Genomic DNA, 16,852 nt, shown 5'->3' with positions numbered 1-16,852 from the left:
TCTTCCTTACAGAACTGCTTCAGCTCAGCCACATTCTTAAAATATCTAAATAGATCTTGTGAGGTCATACCACAGCATCTCTATTGGGCACTCCAAAAGGTGGATCATTTTTTTAACAATTCTGCAGTGGATTTACAGTTGAAATCAGAAGTTTACATACACCTTAGCCAAATAAGTTGCTGCGGTTTTGGCCTATTCCTCCAGACAGAACTGGTGTAACTGAGTCAGGTTTGTAGGCCTCCTTGCTCACACACACTTTTTCAGTCCTGCCCAGAAATATTTTTTATCAGCATGAGGTGAGGGCTTTGTGATGGCCACTCTAAAACCTTGACTTTGTTGTCCTTAAGCCATTTTGCCACAACTTTGGAGGTATTCTTGGGGTCATTGTCCATTTGGAAGACCCATTTGCAACTGAGCTTTAACTTCCTGGCTGATGTCTTGAGATGTTGCTTCAATATATCCACAAAATTTTGCATCCACATGATGCCATCTATTTTGTGAAGTGCACCAGTCCCTCTTGTAGCAAAACATGATGTTGTCACCCCCATGCCTCACGGTTAGGATTGAGTTCTTTGGCTTACAAGCCTCACCCTTTTTCCTCGAGACAAATGATGGTCATTATGGCCAAACGGTTACATTTTTGTTTCATCAGACCAGAGGACTTTTCTCCAAAAAGATTTTTTTCCCCATGTGCACTTGCAAACTGTAGTTTTTTTTTTGTTTTGTTTTTTTGTCACTACTCCACCATGAGGACTTAGAGTGCATTGGGAATTGGGCATTTCAAATTGGGGAGGAAAAGGGGAGAAAAAAAGAAGAAAAGTATGGGGAAAAAACGTGATATCAGTGATTTGGACTCAGATTGGTGCCAAAAACAAAAAACATCCAGTGAAGTTCCAGCAGTTCTGTGGATGATGAGAGAGGTCAACAGAGAATGGCCAGACTAGTTTGAACTGACAAAGTCTACCATAACTCAGATAACCACTCTGTACAATTGTGGTGAGGAGAATATCATCTCTGAATGGTAATCTGTGATGTAATTTGGTGCTGTTGTGGTGGCAGGAGAGGGGCCTACGCAGGGCCAGCCCTACCCAATAAACAACCTAAACATTTGTTTAGGGCCCTGTGATTGGTTCGGGGCCCCATCCACCACCCCCATTTATTTTATTTTTTGCCCATCAATTACTCTAATCAACAAAACACACAACCGTATCAATGAAACGTAGTATGTTTCATTTCGTATATTTTTTCTAAATTAACTAGAATTTTCTAGAAACCTGTAGGGCCCCATACACTTGTTTAGGGCCCCAAAAAGCCTAGGTCTGGCACTGGGCCTACGCAATATTAGGCAGGTGGTTTTAATGTTGTGGCTGATCCGTTTATTTCTGTACAGCTGCTGTGGAACTTAAATTTGAATCTAAATGTAAAGATTTGTCCTCAGGTGTGTACATCTAACATTACTCTTAATACTGGAAGAAAAAAGATACACAATCAAATTTTTACATCGTAAATATTTTCCAGATATTTTAATAAATTATTTTAGATTTAGCATATTGATAATATAAATATAAATTATTTCATTATGCAAACAACATGTCTTAAATTTTCTCATACAGTATAATTTGGTCTTTATACAAGAAAATAATTATATCGCTGCCTTTATAATTTAGTAATTGAATCCCTTGCGAGGAAAGCATCATGTTCGGAAATCCCAAACTTTCCATGTTGAAGACTAAACGAACACCCTCGTGCTTACTTTTTATGATATCCTATGCCATTCTTGATTTTAGACTTTTATTTTGCTTTTCTGCACCACCTGAGTTGTTGTGATGTCATAAGAGCTGCGACGCAGCTTCTCTGTTGAGTCGTTTGGTAAAAGGTTTGTGTTTACAGCGTTACTGTGTTTATGCAGAGTATAAATATACAAAACGTTAAAAAGTGGTTTAAAGTGTTTGTTTAACCGCTCCAACAACATGGTTATCGTAATGAAATCAATTTGTACGAATGTAGCTTATTACTTTATGAAATATTGAAATGCATTATGTGAATTACATTTGTTTATAATTTTATTGATTATTCTCAACATCTTCAACATGAGAAAAGTTTCCAGATGAGGAGGAAAAACTCCAGGTGAAACAACTGAGATCTGCTTGACATAAAGATGGAGTTTAGTACAGAAGACAATGAAATCATGAGTTATCCAGAACCATGCAGAATAAAAACTGAAGATACTGACGAAGAAAGAGGTTGGTGTCCATTCTTGTTTCTTCATGAATTACTGTTAATGTAGCAAAGCATCATCAAGTTCTTCTAATTTGTTAGCTTAGGAAATTATAAAAGTCAGTTAAACCAATTAAACTCAGTCAGATGCCTTATCTAAGTGCACCTATATTCATAATAGCACGCAGGCTTTGAAATTAATACCCATCAAATGCAGGTATTTAATGTGCAGTCAAGGGTAATTTTGCTCATCTACCCACCACTGTGCTGAGTGACCTGTTGAGTCGGCGTCAGACTAGCAGACTCCAAACTACTCGATTTTGGCCAAGGGTGTCACGTTGACTGTTTTGCTGAGATCTCGCTCTCTTCTGTCGGAGGTATGGCACACTTGCCATTACAGAATGGTGGAGAGATGACAGACATACCCAGTCACTCCAACTCTCTCTCTTTCTCTCTCTGATTCCCTGTCACATGGACCTCGCTGAAATAGCAACTGGAGTACCACTTGAGGATAAATAATAGCAATATAGTGATTTATGGTGTTTTTTTTAGACTTGTAGCTTGCTTGATTTCTTCCGAAACCGGGACTAATATAGTTACAATGTTGCATTTTCTTCATTTAGAAGATTTAGCTCATACATCGGTATACCAGTTAAAATGCTATACTTGTAAATGTTTGGCAACGGGTATATATATTTGAGTATTGTTAAGTCACATGGCATAGAACGCGGTTCTAGTCAGAGGTTGCACTGTAAATAAACATTTTCCGACACACGGATGGGGATAACATTTTTGTTGTGGTTAATTTTGCCCATCATTAGTTGCTTTTGTATTGAAAAGTAGCTTTTCGCTGCCTCTCGCACCCGCACATAAACACATACACACAGAATGAAGAAGCCAAGGCCTGTCACGATTATGAAATTTGGCTGATGATAAATTGTCAAACAAATAAATGCTAATATGATGATTAATTGTTGTGTAGGGCTCTCACAATTATGAAAGCCCTAAAATAAACAATCAGTCGTCATAATCGCAATTATCAATTAGACAGTTAATCTTCATAATCGTCAACGCCCTTTGAATTACAGTTACGAGTTGACCTACGGCTTTCTTCTCCAGAGATCCACCAGGCACTGTATGTTCATGGCTTTTATAGAGATATTGTTTGGTTCATTGGTCCATTGGGTCGGATTGCATTCTCACCACAAGCGTACCGCTCTAGAGGTTGTTTGCAGTTGGTCCGAGACCTTTTCGTTAGAGATGCACCGATTGCAATTTTCTTGGCCGATTCCGATTTTTTGCAAGTGTGACCTGTCGATACAGTTTTTTTTCCGATTTTCTTTCTAAGAACTATTATTGACCACATATACAAACAAAATCTACCTTTCTTTTTTCATAATAAAATTAATTATTAAACATTACAATTTCCCCCAAACTGCACTAAGTTACAGGATCTTCTCTCACTTAAACAACTCTCAAAATAAAGTGCTCTGTGACTGGAAAGAGGTAGAAATAACAATTAACTGCAAATGAGTTGCTTTATATAACAGATGTCATTTCCCACTATTTTTATAAATGGACCTTTTTCTCTTTATTACTCGTCTAACAAAACAATTATTTAGGTTTATGACCTCAACCTGGCAACCTACAACCCATTTGCACTGTTGATATCTGCTTAGGCAGTAGACGCGGGATGTTAAATCAAGCATCGCTGGTAGAGGGGAGGAGAAGACTCAGCTGGTGCTCCGCTGAAAAAAACTAAATATACATGTACATTTAACAACAGCTGGATCGAAGAATTTAATTTCATATCCCGAAGCCATATCGACAATGCCCACGCCTTTTGCAATGTGTGTCGCACTGATTTTAATATCGGACACAGTGGGAAAAATTACGTTACACAGCACATTAAATCACAACAGCACAATTTGTATAGTATTTAGCCTGCCTCTGCCATCCAGCACCCCACTTCCCCTCTCACATTTGTGTACCCAAATGTTAACAGATAACAGGCTGCGTGTGTGACATGACACAAGATTAAACAACTCGGGCAACGTGACGTCGGAAAATAACCACCTACTCTGTATCGAGGAAATGTATCAGATTTCTGATCCCTCTGTCCTCAACTATGGAAAACAGCTGGTCATCCAGGGCCATGACTTTCATCATTTTCCTCGTAATTGCTTTGGTCTTTTCGCTGCTCATTACAAGGAAAGATAGGAGAGGCTGCTGACTTGTGACTGGCTCTGAGCTCTGGCTAGCTTTAGCCGCTTTCACTTTTTAGCTTCTTTTTTAAAATGGGCATTTTCAGCTGGGTGATGGTGTTTTAAATGTCTAATTAGGTTTGTTGTTCCGAAAGTTATTGTGGTGGTTCCCCCACGGTTTACTTTGGCCTTACAATTATTACACATTTCGAACTTTATGTATTTTTCAGTCACAGTGAAGATCTTCCACGCCAATGACATGTTTACATGCGGCTTTGATGTTATTGCCTGCGCTGCTGGTAACAAAACGGACCGGCTTGGAATCGGAAAGACGTGGCCGGTCACCAATCTGGCCGAGCATGCGGAAAATCGGCTGATTCCGGTCCCTGGCCGGTCGATCGGTGCGTCTCTACTTTTCGTCATGGTGGTCTTGGACTGAATGTTTTAGTGCGGATCTGAGTGCAGTTACTGTGTTCATATATGCCTATACGAAATGAACCAAAAGAGAAAAAGCACCAGGTTTTGAAACAAATGCTCCAAACGAGGCAGTGTGAAATCGCAATTAGGATGCTATTCATGGAGTAACTTTACCTTGTGAAAGTGTGTGATTTGTTTATTTATTCCCCCACTAACAAGGGATCATTCCCATCAACAAGGCATTTCCGTCTGCAGAAATGTCACTCACAGGAGTTTTTTAGGCACCATTCTCTATATACTCTAGAGAGTGTTACGTGAAAATCCCAGCAGTTACAGAAATAACAATCATGCCACGGTTGAAATTATCTTATTTCTACACAATATTAGGCAGGTGGTTTTAATGTTGTGGCTGATTGGTGTGTGTGTGTGTGTGTGTGTGTGTGTGTGTGTGTGTGTGTGTGTGTGTGTGTGTGTGTGTGTGTGTGTGTGTGTGTGTGTGTGTGTGTGTGTATATATATATATATAATGTATATATACAGTGCATCCGGAAAGTATTCACAGCTCTTCACTTTTTCCACATTTTGTTATGTTACAGCCTTATTCCAAAATTGATTAAATTCATTATTTTCCTCATTCTACAATTCTACAAACAATACCCCATAATGATAATTTCAAAGAACTTTGTTTGAAATCTTTGCAAATGTATTAAAAATAAAAAACTGTGCATGTTCAAGCACCTTTGGCACCAGTTACAGCCTCAAGTCTTTTTGAGTATAATGCTACAAGCTTGGCACACCTATTTTTGGGCAGTTTATCCCATTCTTCTTTGCAGGACCTCTCAAGCTCCATCAGGTTGGATGGGGAGCGTCGGTGCACAGCCATTTTCAGATCTCTCCAGAGATGTTCAATTGGGTTCAAGTCTGGGCTCTGGCTGGGCCACTCAAGGACATTCACAGAGTTGTCCTGTAGCCATTCCTTTGTTATCTTCGCTGTGTGCTTAGGGTCATTGTCCTGTTGGAAGATGAACATTCACCCCAGGTTGAGGTCCAGCGCGCTCTGGAGCAGGTTTTCATCAAGGATATCTCTGTACATTGCTGCATTCATCTTTCCCTCGATCCTGACTAGTCTCCCTGTTCCTGCCGCTGAAAAACATCCCCACAGCATGATGCTGCCACCACCATGCTTCACTGTAGGAGTGGTATTGGCCAGGTGACGAGCAGTGCCTGGTTTCCTCCAGACATGATGCTTGCCATTCAGGCCAAAGATTTCAATCTTTGTTTCATCAGACCAGAGAATTTTGTTTCTCGTGGTTTGAGAATCCTTAAGGTGCCTTTTGGCAAACTCCAGGCGGGCTGTCATGTGCCTTTTACTGAGGAGTGGCTTCCGTCTGGCCACTCTACCATACAGGCCTGATTGGTGGAGTGCTGCAGAGATGGTTGTTCTTCTGGAAGGTTCTCCTCTCTCCACAGAGAAACGCTGGAGCTCTGTCAGAGTGACCATCAGGTTCCTGGTCACCTCCCTGACTCAGGTCCTTCTCCCCCGATCGCTCAGTTTGGCCGGGCGGCCAGCTCTAGGAAGAGTCCTGGTTGTTCCAAACTTGTTCCATTTACAGATGATGGAGGCCACTGTGCTCATTGGGACCTTCAATGCTGCAGAAATGTTTCTGTACCCTTCCCCAGATCTGTTCCTCGATACAATCCTGTCTCGGAGGTCTACAGACAATTCCTTGGACTTCATGGCTTGGTTTGTGCTCTGACATGCACTGTTAACTGTGGGACCTTATATAGACAGGTGTGTGCCTTTCCAAATCATGTCCAATCATCTGAATTTACCACAGGTGTACTCCAATCAAGTTGTAGAAACATCTCAAGGATGATCAGTGGAAACGGGATGCACCTGAGCTCAATTTTGAGTGTCATGGCAAAGACTGTGAATACTTATATACATGTGATTTATTTTTTATATACATCGTTTTTTATTTGTAATAAATTTGCAAAGATTTCAAACAAACTTCTTTCGCCTTGTCATTATGGGGTATTGTTTGTAGAATTTTGAGGAAAATAATGAATTTAATCAATTTTGGAATAAGGCTGTAACATAACAAAATGTGGAAAAAGTGTAGCGCTGTGAATACTTTCCGGATGCAGTGTGTGTGTGTGTGGGTGTGTGTGTGTATATACATACACAGTTGAAGTCAGAAGTTTACATACACCTTAGCCAAATACATTTCAACTCAGTTTTTCACAATTCCTGACATTTAATCATAGAAAACATTCCCTGTCTTAGGTCAGTTGGGATAACTACTTTATTTTAAGAATGTGAAATGTCGATGGAGTCCCATGGCTCCATGCAAAGTTTAGATGCATGAACTGCGAGCTCTGCGCACTTTGCTAGTTTTAATACTTTTTTGTCATAAACCGATGAGATTCAATACACCCTGTTCTATAACTGTTCTATGAAGAAAGTGTCAAAGACAGTGTCCCGGCTCGGAGATCCTCTGAGGGAGACAGGCCCGATCAATTCTGGCCAAATTTCTGAGATCACCTGATAAAGATCTTGTGTTACGTGAGGCGAGGATTAAAGAAGGCACCGTTGTCGCGGGGACTGGTAGGCGTGCATGGACTGTTTGAGTTTAGAGGGATGGATGCTGGTTGGCATCGTCGTGAGCAGGGTTAATGCGCAATTTATTTATTATTATTTTTGTGGGGGATGTTCGGGGGTTGACTGCACCAGTGGTGGAATGTGGTCTTTATAATTGAATTTTTTACATGCAATACATTTTTTTCTCATATGAGCAAATTGTCTCTCTCCATGTGGAATGTGAATTGGTTGGGGCACCCCATAAAAAGTAGGTTATTTCTTTTCTTAAATGTAAGAAATATGATGCAGTGTTTCTTCAAGAAACGCACCTTTCCCTGCAGGAAACTGAAAAAATTGGGGAGAAATGGGGTGGACATGTTTTCTTTAGTGCTGGCCCAAGTAATAGGAGAGGAGTCATTACACTGATAAGAAACATCTACAATTCAAATGTCTCAAACAGAGTAAAGATAAATTAAGAAGAGTCATTATTGTTTTAGCAGAAATTCAGGGGCAAATGTTGATTTTGGCTAATATGTATGCACCTAACGCTGATGATCAAGGCATTTTTATAGATCTTGAAGGGATGATGCATGATATAATATTGGGAGGAGACTTTAATCTTTTGATGGACTCAGTCCTTGATCATAGTGATGCAAAAGTGTGCAAGCCCCTATAGCAACATTGATGCTTCACTGGATGTGTAAATATCTTAGTCTTGCAGATATTTAGAGACTTTTAATCCATCTTGTAGGGAAAATGTTCATCAGTCCATAAACAAAAAAAAAACAAAAAAAAAGAATTCTAGAATATATTTTATTCTTATCTTTTTTTATTTATTTTTTTAATTATTTTTTTTTATATACAAGTCATTAATTTCATCTGTTGTAGACTGTTCATTTGGAAACATCTTCGGATCATGCCCTGGTGAGTTTAGAGGTGTTGCCACAAAAGACATCATATAGTTTAATGTATCCCTTTTGCAAAATCCTGAATTCCAACAAATGTTAAAGGCTGAAATCAATGTTTATATGGAGATCAACTGGTCCTTAGTGTCCTCTGTGGGCGTGGCTCGGGAGGCATTTAAAGCGTTTCTTAGGGGTCTGATCATACAGTATGCCTCATTCATCAAAAAATCCAAAGCACGAGAATTCATGGAGTTGGAAGGCAATATTAAAAGTGGCAGAGGTGATGCGCAGAATATCGTCTGATGGCCTCAGAGAATTGACCTGATTGAAATACAGATATAAAACTATTTTATCACGGAAGGTGGAGTTTTGGCTATTCAGGGCAAGTACGTCATTCTCGTGGGACAAAGCAGGGAAGCTTTTTGCTATATATATAAAGCAGAGAGTGTCTTTTTGTACCATTCACTATACCAAATTTTTACCTCGGCCATTGATATTAATAATGCTTTTAAAGAATTCTATCTTGATTTTTATAGTTCTACATCTTCAACTACTGATGTAGATATTAAACTTTTGTGGAACCATTAGAACTCCCTAAATTGACAACTGAGCAAAAAATTCTCTTGATTCTGAGATAAGGGATGAGGAGCTTGGTGAGGTAATAAAGGCCTTGCCTACAGGCAAGTCTCCGGGGCCAGATAGCTTTGCTGCTGAATATTTTTGATCTTTTACTACAGAACTGGCTCCACTTTTGCCAAAATTTATACAGAATCATTAATGAACGGAAAGCTTCCGTCAACCATGACACAAGCCCGGATCAGTCTGATTCTTAAAAAGGACAAAGATCCAAGTGAGTGTAAGAGTTGCCGGCCAATTTCCCAGATCCAGCTAGATGTTAAAATATTGTCAAAAATTATGTTGAAAAAGCATTTGATATGGTAGAATGAGATTATCTTTTTAATCGGGAATAATTTATTGGGTGGATTAAGTTACTTTGTAGACACCCTGTAGTGGCGGTTCAAATGAATAGTTTAATTTCAGATTATTTTACTCTGGATAGAGGTACCTGGCAGGATTGCCCTCTTTCCCCCTTACTGTTCTATCTGGCCCTGTAACCATAGCCAGCTGCGATAAGAAAGGAGGATGATTTTCCAGGGTGGTGGCGCGAGGTGTGGCACATAAGCTTTTACTTTTACGCAGATGACATTTTACTATTTGTCTCCAACCCCACTAGATCTATGCCTTGCCTCCACAGAATTATTAATTCATTTTCTAAATTCTCAGGATGCAGAGTTAATTGGTCTAAATCCGAAGCTTTGGCTCTGACAGCATACTGCCCAGAAACAGCTTTTCAGCCGGGTGCCTTCCAGTGGCCCAAACAGGGCATTAAGTATTTTGGTATTTTATTCCCAGCAAATTTGTACGATTTAGTTAGTTAATTTTTACACTTTAATAGGAAGTTCTTGACACTATCTCACCATTGCAAAGCCTTTCTATCAAACTAATTGGAAAAGTTTCACCCAGTTATCTCGCATTTGCATGTGGTATGGACAAAAGTGTCCAGAATGTTTAAAACAGACATTTATTTATTAATGTTGCTTTGAGTATATGGCTGAACACAAAATGGGTTATGTATTAATAAGTCCCCTTTCTGCTGTACAGATTGGATTGTGAGGGAGGTTAATACGTTCGTTAAACTATATGAGAGTGTTGAGATCCTTTGAAAATATGATTCAACATTTTAGGATTCCCAGGTCTCAATTCTTTAGATATTTACAACTGCGCCACCTGCTCTGTACTATTTTTGGGAGTAGCATACACCCCCCTAAAGCGGCAGACACTCTGGGAGTGGTGATTACTGGCTTTGGAAAAGATCATGAGGCATCAGTGTATTACTCCCTGCTAATTCAGTGTCTGGTGTACAGAGCTTCAACTTCTCTCAAGACAAGATGGGAGAAAGATTTAAACTTGGTATTGGAAGAGGGAGTGTGGGCTAAAATTCTATCTAGAATCTAGAGATGCAAGGTGTGCCTTATGCAATTTAAGGTTTTACATTGATTCTATTGGACCACCTCTAGATTGTATATGCTTGGTCTTAAAGACTAACCCACCTGTTGGGGATGCCAATTCGAAGATGGGGACACAACCCATGTTTTTTGGTGATGTGTTAAGATCCAAGAATTTTGGTTTAGGGTTCATAGATTTATGTGTGATGTATTGGGCACTCAAATTACATTTTTGTATTTTTTTTTTTATTTAATTTTGCCCCAGGCTTTGTATTTTTTGCGATGGGCTGGTGAAATCGAACCTTTTGCGATTATTAAATTTGCTAAGGCTGTGATTATTAAATTGCAAAGGGCTGCGATTTAATTGATTAAATAATTAATGTGCTCTATACACTTTATTTACACTAAACTGGCGCGTCCTGCATGAAGCATTTTTTATTATTATCTGCGATAGCAGCATCTCAGTCTCCGCAAGGCACAGATAACACAATAATAACGTGGAATACAAGATGAGGTATATTTCAAACATCTGTATTAAATGATTAATAACAGTAACATCTGTAGAGTCCAGAAACATCTCTTTATTCTCCTGTCATTTGTTTCCCTCACGAGAGAGTCACACTTATTACACTCCCCGTGGAAACAAGTGAAAGCGGAACTAATATTACCCACATCCAATAAAAGGAAGGAACATATAATAAATCTATATCAAATATTTAGTTACTATAATGTAATACATTGCTAAATTAAATATAATAAAATAATGAATAAAAATAAGTACATGAAATGGTGACAAACTATGCAAAATTTTCACTTTAAATTGAATTACACAAATGGGTTATCAGTTCAACTTCAGTTTGACATTAAGCCTCATTCTTTAGGACTATCTCATAAACAGTAAAGAATAGTTTGTATAAGCCTACTAGTTTTTAAGGCCTAGAATAAAGAGTACCATTTATATTTTGTTATCAACCAACCAACATTATTTTTGACAGCAAAAACTAGGCAACAATTATGGTTTTACCAACAGGGAAATTTAGTTAACAGTGACATTGAGCAGAAAGCTTACATATAACCAGTTTTGACAGAGCTGCTGATAAAAGTTAAATGATCAGCATCGATTGATGAGATGAAAATTGGAGATCAGATTTTAAAATCCTGATTGGAGCATCCCTAATATTCAAGTTTCAAAAACTAATGATGATGATGATTAGTGGGCTGAGACTGTCACAAAATGGACAAAAACAGGTACATGGTGGATGGTAACACTTGGATATGAAGAAGACTTTGTTTCACTGTTTATATATTTATTTGTTTGTGGTTGAACTGAAAAAAGGTCTCAGTTTGGTTCTTTATAAGAAGGCTCAAATGTGAAAACCCCAGCAGCCTTTTTGCAGTTGAACATGTGGAAAACATTACCATCATAATCGCAGTTCAAATCGCAATCGCAATATTTTTCAAAATAATCGAAATAATATGACTTTTTGTCCAAATCGTGCAGCCTTACTGATTATGTAACTAGGACAGAAACAATTAGTCGAACTTTATCGTCAACGTCGACAATAAAAAAAAATTAACAACTGTCGACAAAAACTTCTGTTGTCGAATAGTCACTAAATATGCACTAAACTTTCCAAATTTTTTTTGATTCAAAAATACAAAATAAGTAAATACAGAAGCACACTCGTTGTGGAATAAGAGGAGCTGGAGCTTCCACTGAAGCAAATCTTGCGTGTCGGGCATCTTTAAAGGAAACACCCTGGCGTTACATCTTAAATGCAGTTCTGTTTAATGCGTTTTTACTATTTTAAAGTTCAAATAATACAGATGTAAATTACTACAAGCTCCGAAAGTGTCATTTCTCTGTGCGGTCAGCGCCTCTTCTATGAGTTTTGCAATTGTTCCGATCTAAGGGGGAGAGATTGAAACTTTTGCACCTGGTTGATTGGAAATATGCAGCTTTATTAAGAAGAGTGAGTTCTTTTTTTTTTTGTGAGATAAAGATGGATCAAGGTGAACAAAAAGGTAGTCTTCACCCCATTATACACTGCAACAAAATAAGTTTTTGTTTTCTATATAAATATCTAAAACTCCTTTAAAACAACGTACATTTTCTTTAGCAGCTATACTGTAGAAGAAAGAATTGTTATCTGAGAAAGTTTAATATAAAAAAATACAAATATCTAAAAATCCTTTAAAAAAGATGCATTCACCTGAGAAGAAGCATATAAGATATTTAGACTGACTTTTACGAGAACAGATCTTGAATAGAAGGGTGTAGGGTATTTCATATATAATTTAGGGATGTGGACGGGATCAGTTAAAATCCCTGCATTCCACGTGCCATTATATGTAGGCTACTTTGCACGCATTCACCACCATTATATGTTGGGTATTACATATATAATTTAGGGATGTGGACGGGATCAGTTAAAATGCCCGCATTCTCACACCATTACATGTAGGATACTTTGCACACATTCTCCACCATTATATGTAAGGATATTTGGTATGCTAAATTTAGAAGAGAAATTTAGGGTCTTGAAATATATGAGCTATGAACTAAATTAAACTGTACTTATTGTAATGAAATGTATAACGGAATTAGTCGCGTTCGACAACCATTATAAATTAGATAAATAACAAATAACTAGATTATTTGTCTTAATAGATTCTCCACCATTGAAATCGTAATACAAAGTCTCGTTGTATCCACTCATAATTTCTACTGTAAGGAATTAGCTTTAATAAGTGAATTATAATTAACTAACTTATTGGAGTGTTATTATTCTCATGGCTTTTTGAAAATAATATCATACGTATTTAGGTACAGCTTTGAAGCGAAATCTTTCAGAAACCGGAATGAGATATTTATCAAAATATACCGCAGTCACGTCGTCTTTGAACAAAGACACACTTTTATTACTATTCTAAACATAAATCTAATCTAACACATATATATATATATATATATATATATATATATATATATATATATATATATATATATATATAAGACAGGTTGGTGAAAAGAGTGATCAGTACAATGAAAATGTACTTTACGGAGTCTGTTGACAATACCTTAAGAACCATTTATCCTTCTTTGAGTCTACATCGATTTGCTATCGGATTACCCAAATTATATAATTAATACATCAGCACTTTGAGCACAATAATGTTACTTGCGTGTCTTTGTGGTGTTTCCTTGCGTTCTTTGTGTTGCTTGGTTCTTGGTCAAAAGTTCGTTCCATCGATGTTTTGATATCTGTATGATCGAAGTTATTGTCTGTATGAATGATCATTTTGAAGCAAGGCCATAGAGAGTGATGAGTTTTTCTCAGGACATCGAGTCCCGAGCTCCCTTGGACCTCACTTGGCATGGATGCGGTTCCGACGAGATCCCGAGAATACCACGAGGGAAGAGTCAGAGCAAAGTCTGAGATGTCAGGAGAGGCCGGACGAGAGATGGCGACAAAAGAGCTGAGAAGGAAGAGAAGAAGAGAGCGTGTTCTTCCTGTTTGGAAATATTTTAACTGAAATTGGCTGCATCCCCAAAGGTGTCCTGCGCCAATTAGAAGTGACTTTTCAGAGTCACATGGTCGACTGGGCTGTCGATTTATGGTCCTTTACTTTCTGACAGTCGATTTATGGTCCTTTGTTAGAGATTCTCACTATTTTCCTGCTCAAAAATAATGCATATTTAATCATGTACTTTACATCTTGCAAATGGTACAAGAGACATGATATTCGTTGTCATCAGCTTTCTCTATGTACCAAAACAAATGCTTACATACTAAAAAATAAGATTTTTTATGGATGTTATACATGTAGGTAACAAAACATGAAAATCCCTGTTTACAAAATACTACTGGTTAATTCATGGGTTATACAACATGGATGAAACATTACACACATTTTAAAGAGGTATATCAGGCTATAATCATTAATTTGTCAGTTATACAAGTTACCACAGTTCCAAGCAATTTCAGAATTACCTAGCAAGACTAGGTCTTGTATAAATCGTGGATTTAAATGCATTCTGTACATTCTAGAGGGCTAAATCGGTATAGTGTTGTGCCTTTGTGTAAAATGTTCCTGGTTTAAAATGAAATGTCTTTGTATTCAAGTCATGCAAATCTGATGGTCTTTTGGAAGCTTTTCAAAGAGAAGTCTGCTTTAACTCTGTGTGGAAGATCAGGAGGTCAGGCTGCGGAGGGGCCTTTCTGACCAAATAGGATGACTGGGCCATTTGATTTATGACTGTGAAGAATTCCAGGATTGCAAAGGTTGAAAATCCTGGATTCAAGTCATATCGTTTCAATTCTTCTGCATGTATAATACAACAGAAGTATATTTGGTCTTTACTGCACTCACAGAAGTATAACAAAGTGAAAAAATACACTTGTATACAAAATACACTTATTTAAGATACATTCTCTTAAAGCAAGTCTAAATATCTTATATGTTGCTTCTCAAGTAAATGTATCTTGTTTTAAGGTTTTTTAGACAATTTTAAATGGAAAACAAGACAGAAACGCTTGATAACAATTGGATTTTTTGCAGTGAATTTCTTTACTGAATTAAACTTAATGAAAAGTGTTTTGTTTTTTTCAATTTAATTCAGTGAATGTCATTTAGAGGTATGTTTCAAAGATTCTTGTGTCCTCTTTACTGTTAGTAAGCATGTTTAATACAACTTTTTAAGGCTGGGCACAAGCTGAATAATCGGCTAAGAGCTAATGATTAATTGTTGCAATAATTGCAGAAAAGTCAAATAATCAGCTCTGTATGAAATGTTATAAGTATTCTGTTACTCCCAAAGTGTGTGTGTGTATGTATGTATATATATATATGTATGTATATATGTATGTATATATGTGTATATATATATATGTGTATATGTATATGTGTATATATATATGTGTATATGTATATGTGTATATATATATGTATATATATGTGTATATATATATATGTATATATATATATATATATATATGTGTATATATGTGTATATATATGTATATATGTGTATATATATGTATATATATGTGTGTATATATATATATATATATGTGTGTATATATGTATATATATATATGTGTGTATATATGTATATATATATATGTGTGTATATATATGTATATATATATGTGTGTGTGTATATATGTGTGTATATATACAGTGAGGAAAATAAGTATTTGAACACCCTGCTATTTTGCAAGTTCTCCCACTTAGAAATCATGGAGGGTCTGAAATTGTCATCGTGAGGTGCATGTCCACTGTGAGAGACATAATCTAAAAAAAAAATCCAGAAATCACAATGTATGATTTTTTAACTATTTATTTGTATGATACAGCTGCAAATAAGTATTTGAACACCTGAGAAAATCAATGTTAATATTTGGTACAGTAGCCTTTGTTTGCAATTACAGAGGTCAAACGTTTCCTGTAGTTTTTCACCAGGTTTGCACACACTGCAGGAGGGATTTTGGCCCACTCCTCCACACAGATCTTCTCTAGATCAGTCAGGTTTCTGGGCTGTCACTGAGAAACACGGAGTTTGAGCTCCCTCCAAAGATTCTCTATTGGGTTTAGGTCTGGAGACTGGCTAGGCCACGGCAGGACCTTGATATGCTTCTTACAGAGCCACTCCTTGGTTATCCTGGCTGTGTGCTTCGGGTCATTGTCATGTTGGAAGACCAAGCCTCGACCCATCTTCAATGCTCTAACTGAGGGAAGGAGGTTGTTCCCCAAAATCTCGCAATACATGGCCCCGGTCATCCTCTCCTTAATACAGTGCAGTCGCCCTGTCCCATGTGCAGAAAAACACCCCCAAAGCATGACGCTACCACCCCCATGCTTCACAGTAGGGATGGTGTTCTTGGGATGGTACTCATCATTCTTCTTCCTCCAAACACGGTTAGTGGAATTATGACCAAAAAGTTCTATTTTGGTCTCATCTGACCACATGACTTTCTCCCATGACTCCTCTGGATCATCCAAATGGTCATTGGCAAACTTAAGACGGGCCTTGACATGTGCTGGTTTAAGCAGGGGAACCTTCCGTGCCATGCATGATTTCAAACCATGACGTCTTAGTGTATTACCAACAGTAACCTTGGAAACGGTGGTCCCAGCTCTTTTCAGGTCATTGACCAGCTCCTCCCGTGTAGTTCTGGGCTGATTTCTCACCTTTCTTAGGATCATTGAGACCCCACGAGGTGAGATCTTGCATGGAGCCCCAGTCCGAGGGAGATTGACAGTCATGTTTAGCTTCTTCCATTTTCTAATGATTGCTCCAACAGTGGACCTTTTTTCACCAAGCTGCTTGGCAATTTCCCCGTAGCCCTTTCCAGCCTTGTGGAGGTGTACAATTTTGTCTCTAGTGTCTTTGGACAGCTCTTTGGTCTTGGCCATGTTAGTAGTTGGATTCTTACTGATTGTATGGGGTGGACAGGTGTCTTTATGCAGCTAATGACCTCAAACAGGTGCATCTAATTTAGGATAATAAATGGAGTGG

General features: G+C 37.8%; 2 protein-coding genes across 5 annotated transcripts in view; both read left to right on the top strand.

Moving 5' to 3' along the window:
- The window catches only part of LOC127644811 (gastrula zinc finger protein XlCGF7.1-like), a 367,559-nt gene that overhangs the window by 322,711 nt on the left and 27,996 nt on the right, over positions 1-16,852 (top strand). The window lies entirely within an intron of this gene.
- The window catches only part of LOC127644827 (oocyte zinc finger protein XlCOF6-like), a 30,537-nt gene that overhangs the window by 7,932 nt on the left and 5,753 nt on the right, over positions 1-16,852 (top strand). Inside the window, exon 3 of the mRNA XM_052128231.1 lies at positions 7,691-7,709. Within this exon, the coding sequence (XP_051984191.1) occupies positions 7,691-7,709 (19 nt within the window). The remainder of the gene's footprint in view (positions 1-7,690; positions 7,710-16,852) is intronic.

This window comes from Xyrauchen texanus, chromosome 6 (genome assembly GCF_025860055.1).
Source record: "Xyrauchen texanus isolate HMW12.3.18 chromosome 6, RBS_HiC_50CHRs, whole genome shotgun sequence".
Taxonomy (NCBI): domain Eukaryota; kingdom Metazoa; phylum Chordata; class Actinopteri; order Cypriniformes; family Catostomidae; genus Xyrauchen; species Xyrauchen texanus.
Note: the sequence above shows the minus strand (reverse complement) of the source record. Positions and strands in the feature narration are given on the sequence as shown.